Source organism: Dermacentor albipictus, chromosome 7 (genome assembly GCF_038994185.2).
Source record: "Dermacentor albipictus isolate Rhodes 1998 colony chromosome 7, USDA_Dalb.pri_finalv2, whole genome shotgun sequence".
NCBI lineage: Eukaryota > Metazoa > Arthropoda > Arachnida > Ixodida > Ixodidae > Dermacentor > Dermacentor albipictus.
Genome location: NC_091827.1, coordinates 89,787,372 through 89,807,328, shown reverse-complemented (window position 1 = coordinate 89,807,328; position 19,957 = coordinate 89,787,372). Strand labels below are relative to the sequence as shown.

At 44.1% G+C, this 19,957-nt stretch overlaps 1 protein-coding gene across 1 annotated transcript in view; it reads left to right on the top strand.

The window, feature by feature from the left end:
- The window catches only part of CLS (cardiolipin synthase), a 44,513-nt gene that overhangs the window by 21,646 nt on the left and 2,910 nt on the right, over positions 1-19,957 (top strand). Inside the window, exons 5-6 of the mRNA XM_065450239.2 lie at positions 7,449-7,517; positions 11,143-11,234. Of these exons, the coding sequence (XP_065306311.2) occupies positions 7,449-7,517; positions 11,143-11,234 (161 nt within the window). The remainder of the gene's footprint in view (positions 1-7,448; positions 7,518-11,142; positions 11,235-19,957) is intronic.

The following is a 19,957-nucleotide window of genomic DNA, read 5'->3' as shown; positions in this document are numbered from 1 at the left end:
ATCTTCTGCATTCGTTGCGCCCACAAGAGCCGATAACCGAGATGTTCATGAATTATGGCGTGAACCGAACCGCGACTAATGTTCACACGCTCTGAAAGTTCATCGATGCTTATCCACCGTTCTTGTCTCATCAGCTCATCAACCTTTGCAATTTTGTTAGGGGTGATTGCACGATGGCTTTGGCCGGGTCTTGGATCGTCTTTGCAACTTTCACGTCTTTCTTAGAACCGTTTGGTCCAATGCTTCACAGTTGCCAATGAAATGCAATGTTCAACGTACACGGCAGCCAAACGGCGACTGATTTCTTTTTGGAAAATACCTTCAGCTGTCAAAAACTTCATAGCACCATGCTGTTCAACGTTTGGAGTGTCATTTATGTCACGAAACCATGTTCAACCCAGTATATGAGAGCATTAAGGAACCCTTATTGTCACACCTGCGTGTCACTTTTGTTAATGAGAGATGCCTCTGTGCTGCGCACATGCCTCACAGATAATGAACCGAACCATTATTGCACGGGGTGGGTAGGCTTACATTCATTTGACTGGCCCTCGTACATTAGAAATGCGAAGATACAATGGGATATACCGTATTTACTCGCATAATGATCGCACTCGCGTAATGATCGCACCCCTGAATTTTGTCGTCAAAATTCGATTTTTTTTATTTCCCGTGTAATGATCACACCCCGAACTTGCCGCAGCGATATGTTGTGTGCCAAGTATAGCTAATAATGATCGCGCTTACAATCTGTCGAATGCTACGCGAACGACTCGTCTGCACGCACCCAACATTCTTAAGCAGATGCCTCATTTCATTACTTTCATCACTTTCCGATCTTCCATGACAAAAAGAGGTACAACCAAACTTGCCTTTATTATGGGTAGGCTTTATAATGGTTGTGGTCAACAAAAGCAAAAGAGGCACCTTTCGGTTCTTTTCATCTGCACTCGTGAGCACGCAACAAATCGCGCGCGGCAATGATAGTAGCCACGTTTACACGGATACGTTAAATGTGTACCCTATTCATACACCGACGCTTGTAACACAGCTAAGATATTCGCCCACCTTTAGCGGAAACGTGCCGTGTTAGGCTAGTAGTGAAGACAGATGCCACAGTTTCCGCAGCACACCGGCCATGCATTTCTGTCTCTGTCAGCTAAGTGCGCCCATCTGTTTCTGTCCCCTCAAAGTGGACATGGCTACGTTATTGCCGCAAACTTGTTGATATTAACGATATTATTCATCACTGATATGGAAGAAACTGTTTCAATGCACGTAATGTACTCACGAGAAGAAAAAAAAAATTGCGTTCGACACATTCGGCTTGCTCCGCCGGCCGCCATTTTTGTTTTGGTGTCCCGCACCCGCATCCCGCAGCAAACGCGGGACGAAAAAAAATTTTTTTTTTCGCGGGAAATTTAACTCGCGTAATGATCGCACTCCTGAATATGCGTAAATTTTTCTGGCGAAAAAAGTGCGGTCATTATGCGAGTAAATACGGTACAACTGCGAAGATACAGCTTGATAAAGGGCAAAAAAGTGTCACTGGAAACAAAGTTCACTGCATGTATACACAAAATCGCAACAAGATATTTAAATATATGTATAAGTATCCAATAAATCTACATATCTAAGGGAAGGTCGCTATAATAATGCGTCAAACAAGGCAAAAAATTGGCAGTGGCTTAGCTTGGCTATGCCAGGATATACGTAGCGAAAGCTACGTATATCCTGTATATCGATTCGTTTCCTCTTCATCTCGTATATCATGGTTAGCCTTGGTTAATTTTTATTGCAAGTTCAGGTTAGTCTGGTTGTCTAGCTATGTTGCGGGGTTTAGCCATTCGTTCGGCGCACTGTTCGTCTGTTTCCTGGGCGATTCGTTTCCTCATCTCGTATATCATGGTTAGCCTTGGTTAATTTTTATTGCAAGTTCAGGTTAGTCTGGTTGTCTAGCTATGTTGCGGGGTTTAGCCATTCGTTCGGCGCACTGTTCGTCTGTTTCCTGGGCGATTCGTTTCCTCTTCATCTCGTTCCGGTGTCGATTCCAGGCATCCTCCTGCTTATCAGAATTGTCGCCGTCCATACTGCCACCTCAACTGTGGTTGCGGCAGACGCGAGCTCTCCTTTTCGATCCTCCGACATGTTATCAGGCATGCGGCGCAGCTGGCAAAGCGAGCGGAGGCGAGTGCAATGATGAGGAACGCGATGTGACGTCATGTGCCTCCTTGGAGCACGGCCACGGCAAAATCGCAAATTTGCAGCCAGTAAAGCTTTCACTTTAATAAACATGTTGCGCAATCACAGATTCACAGAATTGTAGATCCCGCCCCATTCCATCCACTCCCCCCGATTATCGTGTGCGACGGAAGGCCTTTCGTCGCGCACTTTTTTCCTTTGCACACACAAGTCACACTGAGTCACTATCGTCAGCTCACCCATTCAACCCCCCCACCCCCAAGCTTCACTCGCACATACAGCTTGCGGCGCTCGGTCACGATGTTATCGCCCTTGGACTTTATACGAAACATGAGGGCAATGGCGATGGTAGGAATGCACCTGGAGTGTCCATATAATATATTGCTATCGCAATAACATAGTAAGTGCATCCGGCAACTGAAGTGTCCCATGGCCCATTACTTTCCGCAAAAGAAATAACAAAATCGAAATTTCGCCATGCGACAATCACTACGCCGCAACAATGTTTCCTTTTGAGGGCCAGGTGCACCAGAATGAAAAAAAAAATGCGAAGGAAAGTATGTTGGCTGCAATTGCATGCCTACTTTGTGCACCTAATGTTGCTACCGAAGGAATATCGAAGAAAAATGTGAGACACTTGGTCCACCAAGAACCATACGCATACTGCTCAGTATCCTACACCAGCGAGACAAGACTTTCTGGAGAGGTTGCGCTCAAGCGAATGCGGTGCAATCCGTTGAGTCCCCACAGTGATGGCGGCTAGTGACCATTGTTTCTTTTTTTTTTTCTCGTCTTCTAGCTATCCAGAAAGCGTCCAAAACTCTGCCAGGTGAAAATCAACTCAGCCAGAGCAAACCGAACACGCACCGAAGTGTGCCACGTGGTGGTCGGGCAACACGAGAAAAACGTATGCGCTCTGACTGGCTCTGGCAGCCAGCGGGTAGGGTAGTGAGAACAAATAAATTGAAGAGGTTCAATGTGTTCTCGGGAATAAAAGTCAAATTAGAAAAAATAAATAAGGACGTAGTAACCTCGGATGGCTTTAGTGTCTTGACATGGATGCCTTGGCGTAGGCGAAAAAGAAATTTTGATATTTTTTTTATGTGACATGACGGCATAAATGAACCACCACAGCACTTCGTCTCATCAGACCTCGCTGCGTGCTTTGTTAACTTGTCTGATAGTGTGTTGATTTGGCTTGTCTTGTTGCATGTTCCAAGAAAAGTCAATGTACCTTTGGCGTCGAACCAACAAAGTTCCACAATTGAACAGCTAAAGCACAACTTTGGAAATATCAGTGCACCTTTCACTCAAAATGTTGAGACTTGTACCTATAAAGTTTCGGAATCGACATCCATGCGCTCCGTAAATTCCGCGGCCTCCACGAAATGCCACGTCAAGCCCGTTCACCATCAAAATGCCATTGAAACTTCGTGCTCGGATGGGGCTTCTTGCGTTATGTGACTCCCGATACATGGGCGTTGCCGCGAAATTCAGCCTGAGTTCGCAATGTTTGTCGTGAAATGTCTTTTCGAGCGAGAAAAAGACATTCTAGGCAAAATCCAGAATGATTTCTGGCACCGGGGGTTGCTTTGGTCGGCGGTGCATGGACAGCATGAAAAAATTTCAGGGGGGGCTGAAGCCCCATGTGCCCCCCCTCCCCCCCCCCGGCTGTGCCCCTGCAAGACAGCATGGTATCATGTAAGCTGTTTTCCCGTGCGTTTAGTATTTAGGATTGCATAATCTCGAGTTTCAGTGACCCGTAGGTGCGGGAGGCAGACGAAGCATTTACTCCCTGCTGCCAGTGCTTTTCATGATGGCGTCGTCCTAGTGCGGGCAATGCTGTGAGCTGAACGGCCGGCGTGCATGCAAAACTGTGACTGGCTTCGCTTAATTCATACTGCCTATGTGACGATATCGTCGGCGTGTCATAAAACTATCGTTTGTCGCCGACTCCCAAATTCATCAAAATTAAACGCTTTGTCATATAATTTGCTTTTTCTGACTGCCCAATAATTCGGAAAATTCTTTGGCATCTTTTTATGTAAGAAAAATCAATCGACGGCTGTATTTATGTACATAAACAGTAGAATTTCAATACAAATAAATTTCGCTATATCGAGGTTTAACTGTATCAATTTCATACAAATACTTAACTTTGAATATTATCAATATTGCGTAATGATATGCGCATGCATTTTTAGAAAGTTTGGTTACATTAACATATAAGCTCATATGTTTGACATTTTAATTTGGAAATTTAAATAATGCGCACCGATCTTACTAACCTGTGTATCGTCCACTATCATGCCAAAAAGTAGGAGCTTGTGAATAATAATGTTTTTAAATACAGCATCAAATGGGCCAGTAAATTCAGGAGAATTTGGCCAAGTGCCGGTTGTCACTCATCGCATTTGCTGTCAAGCAACGAGCTCAGGGTTGTATACAGGATGTCCTACGTAACTTGATCAAGAATTAAAAATATGCAAATGCCATATAGCTGGACAGAAACAAGGTAATGTTGTTTGCTGTCGCACGGAGATACTCAGATTATTTTTTTCATTCTGCCTGTCTTAATTAATTATAATCAACTTCTCAAATATTACAATTAGGTGAAAAGTGTCAATGAGAAAATTGTGGAGCAACATGAAAAACTCCCAATTCAGCTTTCCGTTGCTCGATATGTGGTACATAAAAGTTTTGTCGAGCGTGAAAGAAGCCCACAAATACACGCAGATTCCCTCGAGCAGCCACTCACATGGCAATATGGCACACTATCTTCTCATTCCCACCTCAGTTCAAAAGAATATTCCGAGCTGTAGACATTCCTTTAATGCTGTCGCGAGCTGCGTTTATTGTCAGCAGAGCACCAATGTCTCAAACATTGTGTCAAGATGCCGCACAATAAGAAAAAAAAAACTGTCCGCACTTGTTTACGAACAAGGGTGCGCGGACATGCAATGCAAGAGGCTTCATAGGCCTGCTAGCCTACAGCGCATATACAGTATAGACCACTTGTAACTTAACCATTTGTAGTGTAGAACTGGATATAATACGGTCTTTTCAGACTCCCGTTGACTTTTCCGTAGCACTCTATATGCATTTGTCTGATTTTTCGGGCTCCCTAGGGGCCACAATAACATTTAAAAAATCAGGTAGTCCGGAAAAAAATGAATGCATGCCTTTTACTATTGCCAGGGGCTCTAATCGCCACAGGCATGTTCGAAATAGCTCTAAAAACCTGCCAATCAGTGGTGGTCCAACTATGCCACTTGCGTCATTTTGCTACAATTCGACTTGCCTGCCTTCTCCTGGCAGCACCCACTCAAGCGCCATTTGTGCCAGCTGCACAAAAGTGTCCCATTTTCAATTTTTCATGGCAATGCAATGTTTTCACTAGGATTATGCAACTACAATCAGCAAGCGATTTTTCGAACGCCTTCGCGACACCGCCAAGGTACCCCATACAGTCAGTGGTTAAGAAAGTCTATAATTTCAGACGCAAATACCCATCGCCATCCGATTTTCCAGACTTTTTGCCGTGATCGTAACATTGCTGCATTGAGGTGAAGCTGACTTTTAGGAAGCACCAATATGCAACACACCATGCTTTCCGAGCTTCGAAGCCACAGGCGAGGATTACAAAGGTGGAGTCGACGCCATTGCTAATAGCGGCGCATTGTTACAATTAAAAGCATGGAACGGAACAGCATGAAGCATGGTAGCAAATGTCGAAGTAGTTAGGCCTGGCGTTGCCACAGTGGATCTGCGTGCGAGAGCGCCAGTTCAAGGCTGCGAGATAATAAAAATTGCGGTGGTGGTGGCTTCGATTAGTGCCGTTTCAGGCTTGCATATTGGCCTGCACCTACTGACGACGATGTCGATCAGCCAGTGAGCCTAGACAGTATTGTGCAACTTGATCGGGAACAACATAGTCTCTGAAAGCAACACTTCCTGAGACTTTTTGTGGGAGCCAGCGATGACAATATGGATCTCTGTGAACAAACAGTGACTGACGTAGACATCGTAGCAGCGGCGCAGGGTGACCAAGATGAGGCTGCACTCAAGTCCATGCCTGATGAGGATGACATCCACATCCTGGATGTTTCGTGCAAGGATGCATTTCACTACTTGAACAAACAAATTGTTTTGCGCTTTACATAGCCTCTGTGAAAAGGCACTCAAATGCCTAATCACTGTAGAAGATGAAATGATTAGCAAGGCCATTGAGAAACAACACCGGAGCAAAGTGGGATTTTTTCACTCGAAATGAAATTCAAATGCCTTTTGAATCTGAGTTGTGTTTTGTCTGTTTTATATGAAGACCATTCGGAGTGGCTGGTCCTCAGGTGTGCATAAACTGGCAACCCTTTACACAAACGTTCTGGCCGCTTTCCTTGATTGCTGCATATGCATGGCTGCTCAATGTACATCTTTTTTATATGTGCAGGTGTTAAAAATCATTTTGTTTATAGTGCGGATATTCGCGACTCGAGCGACTTACGTTGTAAGCGATCTAGACTGTGCTAACACTAGCAGTTGGCACTAAACATGCTGATGGTAATAGCTACTGACAGGGCTGTTACGTTTAGATTAATTAATAATGCCATGTGTCAATTGCAAACGAGCAAACAAATTTTGTACATTATCCTGAAATATGCAGTATATTGAAATTCATAGTTGTAATATTTACTTGAGATATTGGAGTGAAAGTATAACAGGTTTTAGGTTTCTGCAGGCAGCTAAAACAAATCTGGCCCCAACCCAAACTTGGCTGGATTTATACATTACCACCACACACCACATCTGCACTTCACGGAAAGACCGTCATGGCAGGGGGGGGGGGGTGCAAGACTCAAATACGCTGTGTGATTTGGTTTGTGATGAACACGTTTTATTAATTATTGCTTGGGTCACCACAAGGGTGCATTGGATGGATTATGCACTTCCCATGAATTTTTCTCTGTTAGTATTATGTGACCACTGTCACAACTGGAGGCAAGCTGCTTCCAGGTAGCTCTGTGGCTCTGTAGCACGCATTGTTGTGGTGAGTTGATCAAAGTTGTACGACGCCGTACCTTTAGTGCATTATGAGACAAATAAAGAAGTAATTTTTCTCATGCTTTTATCTATGTTTTGCTAAAACTACAATTGCAGTTTGTGTACTGTGATTGTGGTGGCAGTTTGGTCTTGTTGTAGTATGGTGCTCGTAGTGGTAAAAGTAACACTTGGCCTTCTCTCTGCAGAAAACGTTTTTGAGGTACTTCGATGTTAGCTTGGCAACCGTCAAGTTCTCTCCCACCAGCATCAGCAAGGTGAGCCAAGGACTTTTCTGAAACTAAGGGAGCCCTGCAGGACTTATTCTTTAACACGAAAATAAAATTGTCTAGTCACTAGGCAAGGCTGTCATCAAAGTAGGAGCTAAATGTTATTCCTCTGCACGATATGGTCTATCCTTAAAGGGAGAACCTAACTTGGAGTAAATTCATTTTAAATGCAACATTTCTTCAACTATGTCATAAGGAAGTGGCCGACACGATCCATTAAGCAGGTATCCATGCATTAAAACATAAGAGGTGTTTATCACGTATCACAGTCTTAATCGGCCACCACATACAAATTAATTAGGTTTTCCATTTAAGTGTTGACTGTACAGTATATGTAGTATATATGGGGTGCATGGTGGTGCCGTGAAGCCGTACGAATTATTGGGCATGTCCGAAAAATCGGTTGTTGACTGTATTTCATTACCATTACATTAGGTTGCATTAGAAAACCGGCTAGGATTATGTATAATAAATTTTCTCACCAACTCTCCTAGCCAACAAACGAAACATTAGGCTGTATGTAGGATAAAACAGTTTCAACCAACAACACTAGAGCGCCCGTATTAGGGGCCGGCGTGATAACGAATGGAGAGAGTTTTAGATCAGGGGATGCAAATAGCTTGCGCACGCAAGAACTAGGGGCCACGGTGCTGCGCTGCACCATGGCCCTAGTTCTTGCATACACAAGCTGCTTGCGTCCCCTAATCTAAAGCTCTCTAATATCATCCGCATATGCTTGGACCGTGACACCGGGGGCAGGGGGCGTGGGCAGGTCAAGTAGGTCATAAGTAATGAGATTACGCAACATTGGAGACGGGTGAAACCTGGGGACTGCCCAATGTTGTGTCAGTCTGCACTTGTCCTGCCCGATCGCCATTCACGCACTTGATGTACACACAAGAGAATCCAGGCTGGAATTCCTGAACTAAGAAATTTGCACTTGGTGCTTTGCCTCGTCTCCATTTGCAATGAAACATACCCGACACCATCAGAGCCATGCATTACGTCAATATTTCAGAAGGTCAAACACATTTAATTTCTTCTTCTTTCTGTTTAAAGTAATAAACAAGGATCTCTCAGTGCCGCACTTACTACATGAACCCAGTGCAAATTAATACATGAACTTGTTTATTGTTTTCATTGTTTTTTGCATTGTATTCTTTATGGTATTTGTTTATGTTGGGTTCTGCCTTCGCATTGGGCTCATTATTGCATTCGGTTGACTGTTTCTATTTATGTTTCATTTGCCCTCCCTGCTTGGACATCAGGTCTGCAGTATGTACTTAAATTAGGGGATGGCTGGTCCTAAACACATTCCAAACCTCTCCTATAAGATGTTGTGGGGCCCCTTATTAGGGATTTTTTGTACACTTGTTACAGTTTACTAGCACGTTGTTCACTTACTGTGGTCCGATTTGTTTGAGTGCTCTGGGGATGTTGAGGCTGCTGGCCACACCTGGTTTTTGTAACAATACAAGACCACTGCTCATTATTTATTTGTATTTGAGAGAATAGCTATATCTTTAAAAATCAATTATTTCTTTCTATGGGGTCCTTTAACGCTTCTTTATGGCGTGCTACAGTAAACATGCTGTGATGGCAATTCCCAACCTCACCATTCAAAGGCCTTCAAAATTTTGGAGAAGTGTCTGATGTAGACCCGTTGACTTGATAGACTATTGACTCGTTGGCCGCCAAAGCACTGACGTCAAATTGCCAGCAAATGCAGACAAGACAGATGACGATTATTGTTGTGCGGCAATACAACCCAAAGGGTGTGATATTGTTTAAGTGTGTATAGACTGTTCCTATGGCCTTCCCTATATACAGCTCAGAAGCATGAAAAAATAATTTACAGTAAAAGACTACAGAAGCGAACAAATCAAACAAATCAGCTGCTGATATTGCAAAAATAAAAGCTCTTCACAGAGAATCAGTCATTAAAATATTTAGGATACTTCAGTGGCCTTTCAAAAAAAGAAAAAGATGGTACGGAAAAGGTTAACAACTGTCTGCAGAAAGATCGGCAGCTTGCTGTGAGGTCCCAGTTCCATTAGTATGCTGAATTTGGCGAGTGTTTTCACTGACTAGCCCAGTCTGCCACTGTACTGGCTGAATGGCCAGAGGATGCCAGATACATGGTACATTCTTAAAATATGTGTTGCATCCTGACCAGCTCAAATGTGACTAGCAAAAAGGAGTTGTTGCTAGCTTAACATACAGTAAAAGCTTGTTAAATCGAATTCCGCGGGGATGCTACCAAAATTCAAATTATACAAAATTTGACCTAACGAAAGTCAGAAAATAATAGCTAGATTAAGGTGTGTATGTAGTCCAACGAGGCGTGAGCACACACGCACAGACGCTACGTCACGTTGGCGTGAGCAACAATGCCTATACTTCGAAGCACTGGCACAGCCAGCATAACCAAATGCTGTTTGACGTGCCCGACATCAAGATGGCTCTTGCTCCATTTGCGTGTTCATTGCGCCGACTGGTGCGGAGAAGAAGTAAGGAGTAAGGATACTAGTTTTATCGGCTTTATAAGCTTGTAAACATTCGCTTACTGTCTAAATTAACAAGTACAGTGTCACGCGCTTGCAGGTAAACATGAACACATCTAGCACGATGACCGCAGGAACTCACTGAAAAATGCTGGAGTGAGGAATCACGGCAGTAGCAGCGAGCGAATTGACCTTCGTACAGCTCTCGTTTAATTAATGTGAACAAAATGTAAAAAGCACATCGCATACGAAGCTACTGGCACTACGTGCAGTCTGCAGACGTTGCAGATCGCCTTGAAGATCATGTCCACAAGGGCGCGCACTTTGGCCATGTCGCAGATAGCATTCACAATACGGTGCCCACATGGCCGGGCCATAAGCAGCAGCCGCTAGAAAAAAACGAGCCCCCTCCCCCCCCCCCCTGCTTCATCCCCATGCCTCGCGCGAGCACGTGTGATTGAGCCGCGTTCGTTGGCTTACCCTCGCATGCTTTCTCATATACATACACATGCACTCGTGCACATATAGCATACGGTGCACAGTCACAATTTTATTGCCCTTTAGCTTTTGACGGAACCTCCCAGGAGGGAAGCAACCTGCAGCAGAGGCGTGGCCATGCATGGCCAGGTGCAAACGCGTCTCTCTGCAGTCAAGCCTAAACAAAGGGCCGCAGGTGAAAAAAGCAACACTGCGCAGCCCGAGCGGCGACGCCAGCATCTCCCATGTGCTCTCGCTCACTGGCACTCTCCCCATCCACGATGGCGTGGAGTTCGAATTATCGGTGGCGGTGCGGATTTCAGTGGGAATGAGCGGAATGTGTTACATATTGCTTTCAGTACATTGCTGGACAGACCGCGACGGCTATCTGAATTATCTGAAATTTCTAGTTAACGAGCTCTTACTGTAGTTAGTAGGTGAAATAGCAACATTGTTCCATAGAAGGTGCCCTCACTGAAAACACCAATGCTGTGGACTATCAAGGTTGTAAGGGAATGCACAGGCATTGAAAGCAGCAACATGGCAGGTGCACTGTTTAACCAAGTAGGGAATTGTGGCTTTTTTTTGTATTGCTGATGTCGTGCCTTGTTCATATTTTTTTGCGCACACAGGCCAACACTGCTGTGCAGCTGGGACTTGTGGCAGCCACACTAGCTGCCCCCGTGTTTGGCTTTGTGGATCACAGTGCCCTGCATGCCTTCTGGTGAGTGCGGTCATGGTGGCACTTGAAGGTTTGGGTGACTTGCTGAGCATAGCCTTTCCCTATTTGTTGAATCCACTTGTCCGCAACCTGTTTTGCCATATTGGGATTGCACTATTGCAGATGGATGGAAAAATAACTTCAAAAGCGCAAAACACAGTGTTTCCTTCTGAGTAATCTTTCACTGTCAAATGCAGGCGTCTGCGCAGGAACGCACTCAACAAGATTACAATGAACCATGTGTTGTGTGATAAACCAAGCAGGGCAAAAGTAACTATACTCCATCTCACAAGTCATTTGCACTACTGTCGAAGGTACGAGGCGTAGATTGGTAACATAGTTCCGGGCATAACTGTCTGATGACTGGCGGTATCAGAGTGTTTTATTTTTGCTTCTTGCATGATACATTACAGGGATACGTGACCTTAGTGCATGCACGTCATGTACCACAAATTACTGTGGTGGTGAGCAGACAACGTGGCATGTATGACCACATCTCGTAGGGCATTTGGCCTTCCTATTGGCTAAGGAGTCCTGCAGCTTCAGCAGTGCTGCAAACGACTTGTGAGGTGGAGTATACGGTAGGTACTGTCATTTGGTTCACCTTCTAGACAAACACACAACTCTCCATTCTAGCATAGCGTCAATGTACTCAATGTCAATGCTCAGCAACTCACAAAAAATACAAATGGGCTGCATGGCGGCCGGCGGTTTTTGCTGCAGCGGGGAGTGCTGGGTAATTGCTTGGAAGCCAAATGCAATCACAATGCATCACAAAGGCCCTTGCTTTTGTTGTATACCACAGTGCATCAGCTCAGTGTCCCCAACACGCACCGGTCGAGTAAAATGTGCTGGCCACCTTGCAAGACAGTTACCACGTTGGAATCGCTGAGCACTACACCCAACAGTGAGGAGTTGCATCTGCAGTGGCAAATACCCTGCTGTCAAACCCAAAAAGAATGCTAGCCAATTGTGTTCACTAATTTTCACATCGTCACAGCAGAGGCGAATTTCTTCCAATGTGGGCATCCCTCAGGAACTATGTTTCGGAGTGTGAAGGCGGAGATGGCATACATGGTGCAGTTTTATATCCGGAGGTTGTGTTGCATTATTAATTTGTAAACGAATATATGAAAAGTGGTGGTTCAGCGTGATGCTGCTCTAAAAAGAGTTCACGCCCTTTGGGACGTATCTTTGTCCCCAAACAATACTCACCATCTGTATTGCTTGTACTTCCTTTCTTGAAAAGTCTGCAGTTGTTGCTTTCTTGTCAAGAATGCTGTGTCATGCTGATAACCTGCATGCCGTTCCTGACCTGGAAGAATCGGGTGCTGCGTTAAAAGCAAGGAAAAGCACGCAAGATAATTGAGGATTATTCTTCTGGGACAGAGATATGCCCCAAATTCGGTAAACTTTTTTAAAGTGTGCAGTCGAACCCACCTATAACAACATTCAAGGGCCACAAAAATTTCAGTTTAGCCAGGTTGCACGCAGAGAAAAAAGGAGACGGAAATCAAAGCATTTTAGAGAGAACAGTCGAACCCTTATAACATTATCGATTTTAACTATGCCGTTAAACCTTGATATAACGAACTTCAATATAACAGAATGCTCAGTGTAATACAGTACAGTTGCCGAGTAATTTTTCGGACTCCAAATATTCGGACTTGATGGATATTTTGGACTTCATAAATGCACCATCAGGGCTCCCATGGAACTTAGGCATTTTCACAACTGATTTTTTGGACGAATTCTGGCCCCAAAGTTCGATTTTCCAGACTACCGTATTTACTCGCATAATGCTCACACTTTTTCATTAAAAAAAATTGATGCATATTCAGGGGTGCGATCACTAAGCGCAAAAAATTTCCCGCAAAAAGAAAATTTTTTTTTTCATCCCTCATTTGCTGCGGAATGACAACAGGTCAACAAATAGGCGGCTGCCGCTGTATGTAGTGTGGGATACCAAAACCAAAATGGTGGCCGGTGGAGCAAGCCGAACGCACCAAATGCAAATTTTTTTCTTCTCGTTAGTACATTACGTGCATTGAAACAGTTTCTTCCCTATCAGTAATGATAAAGGGTGATCCTAACAATATGAATAATTACCGACCCATCTCTGTCTTACCCATATTTTCCAAAGGCCTGGAGAAGCTTATCCATTATCAGCTTTGCTCGTTCTTTGATTTACACAAACTTATTTCAGATGCTCAATATGGATTTAGGAAGAACAAATCGACCGAATTAGCTTTGCTGGAACAGAAGGAATTTATTTTGTCCGAATTTGGAAAAAAGAACTTTGTGCTAGGTATTTATGTCGACTTTTCTAAAGCATTTGATTGTATTCATCACTTAACTTTGCTGAAGAAACTGGAAATTTATGGAATCCGAGGTCATTTTCTTGAACTTATTAGATCATATCTCAGTTTTCGACAGCAGTTCGTTCAAATTGAAACGTATCGTTCTGATTTAAAATCCATAGTTAAAGGTGTTCCTCAGGGCAGCATTCTTGGTCCGCTTCTCTTTAACATTTACATAAATGATCTCACTAACCTCTCTACTAATCCTAAATATGTTTTGTATGCCGACGACGCTAGTGTATTTCTATCTGCTCCAGACTGTCATATCTTACACAATGATGCGAATTCTCTCCTTACTAAGCTTAAAATGTGGTCAGTAGTAAACCATCTGAACATAAACGTTAATAAGACGAAAGCTGTAATATTTAGACCTAAATTGAGGCAGCTAAATTCTCATGTAAGCTTAAGTTATGGTGGCGCACCAATAGAAATCACAAATAATATTAAAATTCTGGGTGTTACATTTTCTCAGAACATGCTATGGGATAGTCACATTGATGCTGTTCTAACTAAGTTAGCTCGAGCAGTAGGCATTATTTCCCATTACAGATCATATCTCCCGTATCAAGTAAAGATCCTGCTTTATAATTCCCTATTTTACTCTCATCTTAATTACTGTTTCTTGGTCTGGGGCACAACCACGTATACAAATTTGCAAAGGATCTTTATACTTCAAAAAAAGCTTATCAGAGTACTTTTTAATCTACCATACAACAGTCACTCGCAAGGTCTTTTCTCCAAAGCATGCATAATACCAGTATTCAATCTTTACAATTATAAGCTAGCACTTGCATTCCAGCGCGAACTAAGAAATCATCTTAAATATCTGCATGAGTTGTCATTACTGAAAAAGAGCACTGTGTTTTACACTACCCGTCATAAAGAGGAGTGGATTGTACCAACTCCTAGAACCAATTACACAATGGAAAAATTATCCTTCACACTTCCAACTCTATTAAACAACTGCGAAAAATCCGGGACTGACCTACTTAAACAATCTAAATGTGAATTACGACAGATTCACTGCACACATTCTTAGTTATTTCTTGTTATTATTTCTTGCGGATAAGTGAAACTGCATTTATGTTATTTCTTTTGTGACTACCCCGTAGTTGACTGTGATGTTTTATTGTATGAGTGAACTTGCAATTTGTATTTCTATCTTGCCTTATTTTTTGTGTACGTTACATTGTACGCTCGGAATGTGTAATTTCAATTGTGACAATGTATTATGTCTTTCTTGTCGTTTGTAACTGCCCCTTGTATGGGGGACCTACGGCTCTGTCAAGCTGTCATTCATGACAGCTTTTACTCCAGGTCTCCCGTGTCGTGTACTGTTACGGGACACAAATAAAGACATTATTATTATTATTATTATTATTATTATTATTATTATTATTATTATTATTATTATTATTATTATTATTATTATAGTTAATATCGGCAAGCTTGCGGCAATAACATAGCCATGTCCACTTTTAGGGGACAGAAACAGATGGGCGCGCTTAGCTGCCAGTGACAGAGGAACACATGGCGGGCAAGCTGCTGAAACTTCGGCATTTGTCTTCACTACTATCCTAATGCGGCACGTTTCCGCTAAGGGTGGGCAAATATCTTAGCTGTGTTACAAGCGTTGGCGTATGAACAGGGTACACTTCTAACGTATCAGTGTAAACGTGGCTGCTGCTATCGTTGCTGCTCGTGATTTGTTGCGTGCCACAAGTGCAGACGAGAAGAATCGAAAGGCGCCTTTTTCTGCTGTTGTTGATCACAACCATTATAAAGCCTACTTATAATAAAGGCAAGTTTTGGTTGTAGTTTTTTTTTTTTTTTGTCATGGAAGTGCGGAAAGTGATGAAGAGAATGAAATGGGGCATCTGCTTAAGAATGCTTGGTGCATGCAGACCGCTTGGTTTGTCTTGAAGAATCGTTTGCATAGCATTCGACAGATGGTAAGCGTGATCATTATTATCTAGACTTGGCACACGACATATCGCTGCGGCAAGTTCATGGTGCGATCATTACACGAGAAATAAAGAAAAGCGAATTTTGACGACAAAATTCGGGGGTGCAATCATTACGCGAGTTCGATCGTTATGCGAGTAAATACGGTAAATCGATCAAAGCATCCAGCACGGAAAGCTTCGCTTACATCGACTCCCACAGTGCGTGGGATCTGTATAATTTTTCTTCCTTGACTTTCAATTATGCTGTCCAACTCAAACAGTCATTCTTTGAACAGGCCGCGGGTCAGCCGCACCTGCTTATTGCTGCAATAGCAGACCGGGATGTGCCGATTCTTGAAGGATGCTGGCTTTTTGGATTGCCCGATGACGAAAGGCTTGAGGCATAGCTCCCGTCCATGCTGATGCACAGCAACACAGTTGCCCTAAGTTTTGAGTGCTTCCCACCAGAGCATGTATCTCCTTTGAGAGCGTGTGTGTTTGATAGCAACATTTTCGTTCACTTTCGTCACAGTTGTAAATGTCCTTGTCCGTGTAACACTTCTGCATGCTGGGCAGCTTTGTCAGTAGCCACTGCTGCTTCACCTGTGTATCCAAGAATGCTGCTTCCTCTACCACGTTTTTATAAAGGATGCTGTGCCTATCTTTAAAACACTCTATCCAGCCTTCTCTAGGCTCAAAATAAAAGCAAAGTTTTTCGCTTAGGCAGCAAGTATTGGCCCATTGATTGGCACATTATGTGCGTGGGTTGTGGTGAACCACTGGTAAAGCGACTTTTTGACATCAGCTTACAAAGTGTCCTTAACCCTTTTCCATTGATCAGCATGGCCATTAATAGTTCCCGCCTTTGCAATCGTGGTGCTCCCAGTTTTTAGAATGGTCGATATCGTCGACTGAGCTCACTCACCTTGAAGCTGTGTCGATAGTCTTGCAAAATTTGCATCTTCGTGTCAAGCTACACAGCTCTGTGCTTTGTCAGCACCATCTTCGAACTGGGCTGTCTGCTGCTTCGGTGGCTTCAGTTGTGAAGCTAACTTCAGGCTCGCTAAGATAGAGAGAGACTAGGTGAGAGGACAAGCACCACCACGCCGCTTTGCTTTACATCTTTTTTTTTTCTCTCTCTCATTCGCTGCGATCTCGGGTGAAACGCAAGGCGCAAAAACGCAAAGCAGCTGGCACCATTTTGTGGTGTGCTGTGTCAACTCACGATGCTCTCCGCTGCGTGGGTGGTACGGGTGGGGCAAGACGCACTGTGCGGTAATGGCAGCATACACTAACTCGCGTAGGTACGCTTATCACCCCGTGCCGGCATCATTTGTTTCAGGAGAACCAAGCAACGCAAATGTCATGATCGTTCGGCATGGAAAATGCTATCCTGATGACAAAATTTTGATCATTATATCCGATATATGGGGAATAATACATTGTATGTTTTTTTTTCTCCATAAACTTAATGCATAAAATGATACTTTTATGTTGATGCATTGTTACAACCAATATATTGTTATATGTGGTGTCTCCATAAGTCGACTGCACTGTATAGTGGATGGAGTGGATGCGAAAAAGTGGCTGGCTTCACTCCATACCACCGATGCGAAGATATTGTCAGCACGGCATGCAACTGTATCGTTCGTCACCGACTCTCATATTCAAAATTTCTTTTTGCTGATTAAAATTTGCTTTTCCAAGTGCCTAATAATTCAGAAAATTTTGCAATCTCTTCCATTTAAGAAAATATCACCAGCGACTGTAATCATTTGCATAGAACGTCAAATTTCAATATAACAGCAAATTCGCAATTTTAGCATCTTTGTTATATGAAGGTTTAATTGTACTTAAGCATAACAATGAGCAGCCATGGGACTATCAACTTTTCTGTCTGTGCTATGAATAATTACAATGTTCTTAATACAGTAAAAGCTCGTTAATTCGAATTCCGCAGGGATGCTACAAAAATTCGGATCATGCAAAATTCAAACTAATGAAAGTCAGAAAAGATCACTTGGTTAATGTGTGTATATTGTCCAACATAACGTGAACACACACACGCACACACTATGCCACGCTGGCGAGAACAACGTCTATAGTTAATGCACGGGCGTAGCCAGTGTAACCGAATGCGGCCAACATTGTGTGACACGCCCGAAGTTGAGATGGCTCTAGCTCCGTCCACGCCTTTGTCGCACCGGCTGCAACCCACATTGCATGGTGTGGAGGAAAAAGGTGCCCACTATGCTTTGCCAATGGTCGCAGATGGTAGTTCAAAGCTGCATGCATGTTGGTAATCGTTCTGGGCATGCTCCAAAGAGAGCAGCCGACAGCGCGTCCGTCGAAGTATAGAGGGGGCAGCATTTCAGCTGGCGCAGCGCAAGTGGCGTAGCATGACTGGTCACAGGTGACTGCTTGCCAAAAACCTGCTACTACGAACACGCTTTTGCGTCGCCAAGAAAAAAGTGGTTCATGTCAAGAAAGGAAAGTTTAGCGCTGTCGTCTGCAGCCCTTGAGGGAGCATGGCTCAGCACCAACAGGGAGGCGAAGCGAGAGAAAAGAACGCTGTAAAGGAGAAGGGCCACTGACACTCGCTGCAGTAACACGAGCTGCGTTCTAAAATGCACTTGCAAAACACACCGCAACCTTCTGCGACATTGGTCTCCATTGTATTCTCGTAGCGGCACCGGCTGCATACTGCTGGGTGTAGGTGGTATCTAAACATGTAGCCCAGCGATGCTTTCCCTTGAGGAACAGCATCAAATCTCAAAGAATATGTTTTTTGGTATAGCAAACGCCGATAAACGTCACAGCTGCCATGTCTAAGACATTACCTGGTGCCGCATCTTGGCAGAACGCCTTGTAAAGAAAGCGCATAGCCTCCGATTTCTAACATGAAAAAAGAAAGAAAAAAAAAGAAACATGCAGCGCTGCATACGTGTTTTTATCTGGAAGGCCTTGAAAGAGAGGAAGAAAACAGCCCTGGCAACAGAGGCGTTGTCCGTGCCTAGCCAGGCACAAGCATGTCGCTTTCCAGTCAGGCCTAAACAAAGTGCTGCAGATGGAAATATCAAAGCTGTGTGGTCTGCATGGCGACTCTAGCACCGCATACATGTTCCTGTGCACTAGCACTTTCCCCATGCACGATGACGCGGAGTTCTAATTATCGGTGGTGGTGCAGATTTGCGTGTGAATCAGCAGGATGCGTTACATATTGCTTTCAATATATTGTTGGGCAGACCACAGCGGCTACTTCGAATTCTCCAAAGTTTCAAATGAACGAGTTGGGAATTAATGAGCTTTTAAGTACAATGTTCTCATGCTATGTTATTGGTTAAATTGTGGGAAGGGAAAAGAACGTGAAATTCTAAAAAAATAAAATAACAGAAATTTGAGCTGCCGCATGCTTCATTACAATGTCTGCCTCTCCCTTCCACAACTCTGAAAGACAAATTGACTGCGCCAATGGGCATCTTCAAGGGCAGCTGTCAGTAAAGTCGGCCCAGGTTTTAGAGGGGTAGGTAGCCAGAAGATGTGAGAGAGGTTGGTGTTGTGTCGGCAGCGGCAGGCAAGCGGGGGGCCCCGACCAGCGAACGCGCGGCTAACGCCGGCGCAGTAAAGGAGACGCGGAGCGAACTGCTCCCGTTGAAAACCGGAACGAAGACTCGGCCACCCTCGGCCGTTTATTGCTAATAAAGGGTTCACACGCCAGATGACACCTCCCGATTGGTCCAATGCTCATCACATGACAGAAGGGGGGTGCGCCATCTAGCTAAACAACTACAAAACATACATGTGCGATGACACATAGATCTGACAGGGGCGACACTATACTACATCATCCCCCCCTGGAAACAAAGTAAATATACAGTGAAACGCGCACACAAGACGCGCACTTAAGTCCAGAGGCGATTTCAGTTCATTCCCCCCCATGTTCACACACGCGCACCAGTTGCACCCAAAGCACGCACTTTATACATGTGTTAATGAAACATGTGGACTGTCTCCTAAATGTCGCAGCGAGGCCCCTAGCCGTGGCATTTCGAAGACGGCAATGCGCTCTACACTACATAAACAAAATCATCAAGCCACGGAGGCCGTTTTCTGTCACGATGAGGACGCGTGCGTACCTCAGAAGAACTTCGGGGGTTGCGACGCATATCGGTCGACTTTAAAGATCCAGTCGTCCCACTATTTCCCTCCCCCTGGTTGGAAAACTGAATGTGGTTGTCGCTCAAAGCTGGAGAGGGTTGCCCAGGAAGCTCCTCTCGACGTTCCAACGAGTCCTGGGATGCTACCGATTCCCCCACGGAATCCGAGACGACTGCTGACTGCGTAGACTCGGAAGTGATACAGTCAGACAAGCTACTTAACTGATGCCTATGAGAAGACGATGTCACTACAGACGAGTCAT